At 48.2% G+C, this 7,232-nt stretch overlaps 1 protein-coding gene across 1 annotated transcript in view; it reads left to right on the top strand.

Annotated features, from left to right (window-relative positions):
- ZC3H7B (zinc finger CCCH-type containing 7B) overlaps positions 1-7,232 on the top strand; it is a 37,943-nt gene that overhangs the window by 15,799 nt on the left and 14,912 nt on the right. Inside the window, exons 9-15 of the mRNA XM_009871169.1 lie at positions 1-90; positions 1,075-1,130; positions 1,934-2,096; positions 2,183-2,344; positions 3,203-3,408; positions 5,196-5,296; positions 5,949-6,130. The exon at positions 1-90 is cut by the window's left edge and continues 271 nt beyond it. Coding sequence (XP_009869471.1) covers positions 1-90; positions 1,075-1,130; positions 1,934-2,096; positions 2,183-2,344; positions 3,203-3,408; positions 5,196-5,296; positions 5,949-6,130 — 960 coding nt within the window. The remainder of the gene's footprint in view (positions 91-1,074; positions 1,131-1,933; positions 2,097-2,182; positions 2,345-3,202; positions 3,409-5,195; positions 5,297-5,948; positions 6,131-7,232) is intronic.

Below are 7,232 nucleotides of genomic sequence, written 5' to 3'. Positions count from 1 at the left end.
TGCTTCCCTACACAGACTCACGGCTTGATGCCCTGGACTCCTTTGGGACAAGCAGAGGGTCGCTGGACACCTTGGATTCCTTTGCCATTGGTAGGTGTGGAGCTGATGGGGTTTTGTGCTGCTTTACCTATGAATGCATGCCAAGATTACTTCCTTCAGTGCTGAGGATGTGTCATATAGCTCTGTCTGACGGTGCTGCAGAATGGGAGTACAGATGTAGAATGTCTTGGACGGCACAGCTGAGTATGTCTCACTCAGGAGTAATGAGAAAGACTGTAGGTGTGTGTAATCTGGGGTAACCAGTATGTGCATCGTATGAAATCTCAGAAAAGAAAGGAGCACAAAGGTGTGTAGTGATGAGTGATGAGATGTAAACCTGGCTTGGTGTCCAGGACACCTCCCTTGGCAGAATTTGCTAGTCTATAACGTGATTCCTCCACCCTTCCCAATTACTCTGACGTTTTGGACCAAATGAGCACAGTAATGTTTTAGATAATACAGGGTCCTTGTTGCACTAGGCAGAAGGGTGTAGAGCCCAAAGTGAGTCTCTCCCAGGTTTGGATTCAGGGCAATGAGTGTCCTCTTGCGTGGGGATCTGCACTCTCATGTCACAAGGAGCAAAGCTGTAGAGAACAGTGGGCGAAGAGTAAGTCGCCTCCTGTCCCAGGAAGGAAGGCAGGCTTCCTTGTGGCTAACTTGTCCCCAGTACTTCGGTGTGTTGGCAGCAAAAGCATTTTGAGAAGAGCAGTATGTTGGCCAGTCAGCACTTCAACACTCAGATTCACCTCAGTATTGGGCTACCTTGGAGTTGCCACCTTGGGAGTGCCAGCGCTCAGCAGCATAGAGTTGAGTTCAGTAGGGTTTGGGGGACAAGAACGCCTTTCCTGGAGTTTCTCTAAGACTTAGTCAGGTGATTTGGAGAAAAAAGTGTTAAAATGTTATGAAATAAAATAAAGCAAATGGATTTAATAAGCATTTGTTTGGGCTTTTTTTTTTGGTGAGCAGAACTGCCTCTGGAAATGAAATGATTGTTTTCCTTTTGCGGGTCTCTTTTCCTCTTCTTTTGCCCAGAAGAAACTAGCCCTCAGGAACTGCGGCACCCACCTGGCAGCCAAAAACCGTCCCCTGTGGTGAGTGAGCCGCTCCCCCGTGCTGATGTCCCAAGGTGCTCTGGAACCAAGGTAGTAGTGGCTTGGGTGATATAGGTAATATGGGCCCCTCTCTTTAACTTGCTCCCCTGAGCGTTGCCTCCCACATTGTGGCAAGGCAGGTAAAGATTTCCCCAGAGTCAGTAGGAAGGTGTTTGTTCCATCTTCATTTTTTGTCTGCAGCTCTGGGTATTGCCAAGGTAAACATGGTGTGACCCAGGTTGTGGGCTCAATAGAGGATGATGGAGGCCAGCCACAAACTACTGAAGGATGGGACAGAATAAAAGAGCTTTATTTTAGAGCTAGTGAGGTTCTTTGCTCCTTTCTGCCCCTGTCAGGACACTTTTCCAGATACACTGTCCTGCCCCTGTCACACATCTCCAGCCTTGGAGGAAAAGGGGAGAATTATTGATGGTTAGCAAGCCTGGAACAAGAATTATCCTTAAATTCACAGCGTCCTGCTATCCCTGTAACTTCCAGGTGGAGCCCAGTCAATGTCCTCAGATTAATCTGCCTCCTGAAGACTCAGGAGAGAGAGAACTGAGGTCTCTTACCAAGACAGAGAGAGGCTCGATTTTGAAGAGAACACACCACGCTGTTTGTTATCTTTGAAAAGGTTGGGTGCGGCTCTTTTGGAAATGTAATTTCTGATGTCAACATTTTGATGAGAGAGGAAATGAGAAAGGTTTTTGAGAGAGTGGAATGGGGCAAGGGATTAGAGAGGTTTCTTCCCCGTGTGGTTGCAGGACTGGGAAGAGAGGGATGTGTGTGTGGTTTTTACTCAGGTCAGCCTTGGTGGAGTGAGTCACCCCGCTGTGCCCAAGGTGACGGAGCACCTCCTGTCCCAGCCAGAACCAGTAATGCCCAACACAGCCCTTCTGGTGAAGAACCCCCTGGCATCTACTCATGTCTTCAAACAAGCCTGTCATATCTGCTACCCCAAAACAGGTGATGCACTTGCTCTGCCACCCAGAGCACTGGCCTGGGCTAGGGTTTGCCTTTGCCCAGGCTGATGGGGTTATTCTCTCCTGCAGGGCCCAAGGCTGGTGATTACACCTATCGGGAAGGCTTGGAGCATAAGTGCAAGCGGGACATCCTACTGGGCAGGCTGAAGAGCTCAGAAGACAAGACCTGGAAGAGGATCCGTCCTCGCCCAACCAAAACCAACTTTGTTGGATCCTATTACCTGTGCAAAGGTGATCTGGAGGGGATAGGGTTGTAAGTGGCTGGGAAGGGGCCGTACAATGCATACCAGGGGAGGTTGGGAGGAGACTTCTAGTTGCCATCACCTGCTGTCTTTGGGGTCTTCCTGTCCCATCAGTGGCCCATGGACCAGGAGGCTCAGTACAATGCAAGGTAATGAGCTGCTGTGCTATGGAGAGCAGGCAGATTTTGAAGCAGTGGAGCAGAAGAGTTGTGAAGGCACAGTGTGGTGCTGTGCAGAGCCAAGTGCTCAGAGCTGTCCCATTGACATGGGCTTTGCTGAGAACCTGCCTCCTGTACATGGGCCTGCATTAGGCCATCTCCACCCAGCAGCCCCATGGCAGAGCTGTGGTTCTGCCTGGAGAAAAGTTCTCTCTGCCTGCTCCTTTGCTCCAGCCCATCCCTCTATACATGCAGGCAGTCTATCCAGACTGGTCCCTGAGGCAGTGTCATTATAATGTGCTTAATGAGGTGGAGAGATTGCAAGAGCTAGGGTAATAGGGCTCCTTAGTTCTGGGCCACTAGGAGAACTTAATCTGGATTGGATTTAAAATGGGTTGGTTAAATCATGGTCTGTCCCTGAGTTAAAGGAGGCCTCCATTTTGAGAGTGTTTCTACAACCGATGACATTACTTGAGGTTGTCACCGTTCAGTAGTTTGCATTAGCTTTCCTGAATGACTTGGTATAGACAAACTTGGGAGGAGATGCCTTCTCTTTTTTCTTTACTTCTGTGTTTTCTTGTTTTCGGCAGCTTGTGAGGTGTGGGCAGTGGGAGGAGACGAGAGAGAGTTTAGTTTCTGACTGGGCCGCCCTCCCTGTGTGGTGGTGTGTGCTGTTTGTTGCTTTGTAGATATGCTTAACAAGCAGGACTGTAAGTACGGGGATAACTGCACCTTCGCGTACCACCAGGAAGAGATCGACGTGTGGACGGAGGAGAGGAAGGGAACCCTCAACCGTGACCTCCTCTTTGACCCACTAGGTGGGATCAAGCAGAGCAGCCTTACCATTGCCAAGCTTCTCAAGGAACATCAGGGCATCTTCACCTTCCTTTGTGAGGTACAGAGCTGATGGGAAGGAGCAGGCACTCTTCATTTTCTCCTCACTATGTATCTGGACCATTGATTTGTTGATAGTTGGCATCACAGAGACATGATGGGGTGACTCACACAACTGGAGCGCTGCAGTGGGTAACTATAAACTCTTCAGAAGGGTTAGGAAAGGAAGGAGAGGCAATGGTGTAGCCCTCTATGTTAAGGAGGGGTTTGACTGTCTAGAGCTTAATGATGGTGATGATAGGGTTGAGTGTTTATGGATAAGAGTCAGAGTGGAGATCAACAAGGCAGATATCATGGTAGGAGTCTGTTACAAACCACCCAACCGGGGTGGAGATGAACTATTCTATGAGCAGCTGGGAGAAGTCTCATAATTGCTCCTTTGTTCTTATGGAGAGATTCAACTTATCAGATGTCTGCTGGAAATACAGTACAGTAGAGAGGAAACAGTCTAGGAGGTTCCTGGAGTGTGTGGAGGAGAACTTCCTGACAGAGCTGGTGAGGGAACCAACTAGAGAAGGTGCCCTGTTGGACTTATCTGTGAACAGAGAAGGACTCGTGGGTGATGTGATGGTTGGAGGCCATGTTGGGAACAATGATTACAAAAAGAATTTTCAGTTCTTAGAGAAGTAATGAGGGAGATCAGCAGAACTGCCACCTTGAACTTCTAGAGGGCAGACTTCGGCCTCATTAGGAGCCTGGTTGACAGAGTCCCTTGGGAGGCAGTCCTGAAGGGCAGAGTCCAGGAAGGCTGGACATTCTTCAGGAAGGAGATCTTAAAGGTGCAGGCTGTCTCCACATGCCAAAAGACAAGGCAGTGGGGAAGAAGCAAGGTGGGTGTCTGTCTCTTTTCCTGAGTAACAAGCAATAGGAAAAGAGGAAACATTCAGGTTGCGTCAGGGGAGGTTTACACTGGATATTAGGAAAAATTTCTTCACCAGAAGGGTTGTCAAGCACTGGAACAGGCTGCCCAGGGAAGTGGATCAGTCACCCTCCCTGCAAGTATTTAAAAGATGCACGGGTGTGGTGCTGAGACGTGGTTTAGTGGTAGATTTGACAGTGGTAGGTTAACAGCTGGACTTCCAACTTAAACGATCCCATGGTTCTGTGATTCTCTGTGTCCCAGCCAGTGCCCTGCTCCCAGAAAGGCAGTGAGCAGTGGGTGCAGCTGTGTAGGAGGAAGGTAAGGTAGTTTTCCTCCTTAGCCTTGCAGCTTCACCTGGTGCACACAGCCTCACGGTATCACCTGTCTCTTCCTGTGTCTTGAGATGTTGCTTTGAGTTGTAATTGAGCCCCAGCTGCTTTAGAAACCAGAACCCCGTAAAACAACAAGTTCCCAGTTGATGTCTGTGCTGAACCACTGAGTCAGTGAGTGAAGGGTCGGCTTGTACCATCTTGATGCTCTGCAGCAGAGAGTTCCCCTCTCTGGCAGTGGTACATGTAAAGGGACACATTCTTTGCTGTGAACTGGCTGTTCTTTTATGTCTCCCCATTGTTCCCTCTCGTTCTTGCTCTGTTGGCTAACTGGGAAAGAATATGTGGCTCTGACCAAAACTTTTCCAACCACAGTGGAAAATACTGTTGAGAATAAGCCAAAATATGTTGTCTGGAAGCTTTTCCAAAAATTTGCTCACTTTATTTTAAAGCCCTACCACAAAGTTTTCACCAGGCTTCTTCTAACTTTGAACATTAGAATAGGCTGGCTCTGGTTCTTCTTCCCCTTCCAAGCAAAGTGGCTCTGGTTCACTGCTCTCTAAGATTTTCCCAGCGCGCTAATTCTTCTCTTCTCAGATTTGCTTTGACAGCAAACCCCGGATTATCAGCAAAGGGACCAAGGACACACCATCTGTCTGCTCCAACCTTTCTGCCAAACACAGTTTCCATGACAACAAGTGAGTGAATGTTTTTTTCGTGCTGATGAGAGCAATCTCTCACAAGTCCAGCCAGTTTAACTCCAGGGCCCTGATCTCTTTTTTTTCTTTCTTTCCTCCTCATGGGTTCCAAACATAGGGCAGCTCAAAGCATAGTGAATAGCATTGTGTGCTTCACCCTGTGGATTTGCTGCTGGTGCTGAGGGATTTCAACAAAGCTCTTTGGAGTCAACTTAAGTTTTCCATTGACCTAATTTGCCTTTCAGTTTGGCCTTTACATAAAGGTCAAACCAAAGATGCTCCAGCTTAGGATTCTGTATTTGACTGTAGGAAAACAAGTACAAGAAATATGTCAGGTACATGGTAATACAACCTTACTGGTCCCTGGCAACCTGAGACTTAGGGACTTGCTGAGCCAGAGTAGTTGGTGTCTTCGATGCATATTTTGAAACTCATCTCAGAACTTAAGCAGAGCATCGCCCGTGGGCTGAGGAGATTGAAAATACCTACCTAGCTTGGGAGAGCAGGGTTTTCCCAGTGGGAGTTTGCCTTTCCCAGAGTTGATTTTTTGTGTCCTTTGCCTGCCCAGTCCAATGTCTGAAAGTCACACCTAAGGAGGTAGGGGTGAAGATTTGATTCTGTCATGCTTCCTATTTCTCTGGCCTGTCTGCAGGTGTCTGGTCCACATCGTGCGTTCCACCTCCCTGAAGTACTCCAAGATCCGCCAGTTCCAGGAGCACTTCCAGTTTGATGTGTGCCGACATGAGGTGCGTTATGGCTGCCTGCGCGAGGACAGCTGCCACTTCGCTCACAGTTTCATCGAGCTCAAGGTCTGGCTGCTGCAGCAGTATTCAGGTGGGTGGGGCTTGGTGCTGGGCTGCTGATACGTACACCCAAGTTTCCTCCTGTGTGTACCTGGAGCCAGTTGAGAAGGGAGGAGGATGATGTGGGAGTACTGAGAAGTTGTCAAGAGCCAAGGTGTTCTGTGAGGTGATCTGGCCCCTGTCCCTTTGCATGTGCTACTGTAATTTGTGAGTCGGAAGGCCTTTCCCTTGGGATCAGCTGCATAAGTTGAAATCTTAGATAGGGCTGAATCCCCAGAGGTGGTTTGGTGCTTAAACCCTTTGCAAGGCCCTAAATAGCAGTTGGGCCCCTGAGTGAGCATCTGCTGCAGTGAGAATGGCAGCAGGCACTGGTGACAAAGCTGTTACATAAAGGAAGGCTGTGCATCTCCAGTTTCTCTAAACAAATTCACCAACAGTGGGAAATGACAAAATACTTGGTGTTTCCCAGAAAGGCTTTGATGACATTTCTCTGAAGAAGCTGTTGTATGAATTATATTCAGGTCACTTGTGGAACGACGCTGCCACATCTGACACTCTCAGTCCTCTCTCTCTCTTTCTCTCTGACATGTTGGAGGGTTTCTCTTTGCTGCTCTTCTGCTAACCAAGTCTGCTGATCCACCCACAATGCTGCCTACATCGTATTTCACCACAGGGTCTTGTTTAGTGCAGGACCCAGCCTGTTAATGGGAGTACTTCAGAGAGGAAACACATTGTGGATGTTTCTGACCATTATTGGATGTAATTGGGGGAAACTTCTTTAATTTATTGCTTGAGCACCTGTTACTGTTGTTCAGTGCAGCCCTTGGCCTTGACTTGGCTCATGAGGGACATGATGCCGGTACCATCTTTTATTCTTCTCATTTGGCCTCATTTACTTGTGGCCACGGGAAATAGAAAATTATAACACCGGAGTTTCTAAGGTAGCATGTTGTGTGTGAGCCACTGTTGCTGCCCTACATACTTACAATACGACCTGTAGTGCTCTGGGTACTCTGTGTTCAAGCAGCTTGCTCTTTTCTCTACTCCATGGTTAGTTTATTTTTGGTGGTGTTTTGGGTTAGGGTTTTTTTTTTTAGAAAAAAAGTCCTCGATCCCTCCTTCCCTCCCTCCCT

The sequence above is a fragment of the Apaloderma vittatum genome, unplaced genomic scaffold (genome assembly GCF_000703405.1).
Source record: "Apaloderma vittatum isolate BGI_N311 unplaced genomic scaffold, ASM70340v1 scaffold20910, whole genome shotgun sequence".
Taxonomy (NCBI): Eukaryota; Metazoa; Chordata; class Aves; order Trogoniformes; family Trogonidae; genus Apaloderma; species Apaloderma vittatum.
This window is presented reverse-complemented; position numbering and strand designations above follow the sequence as displayed.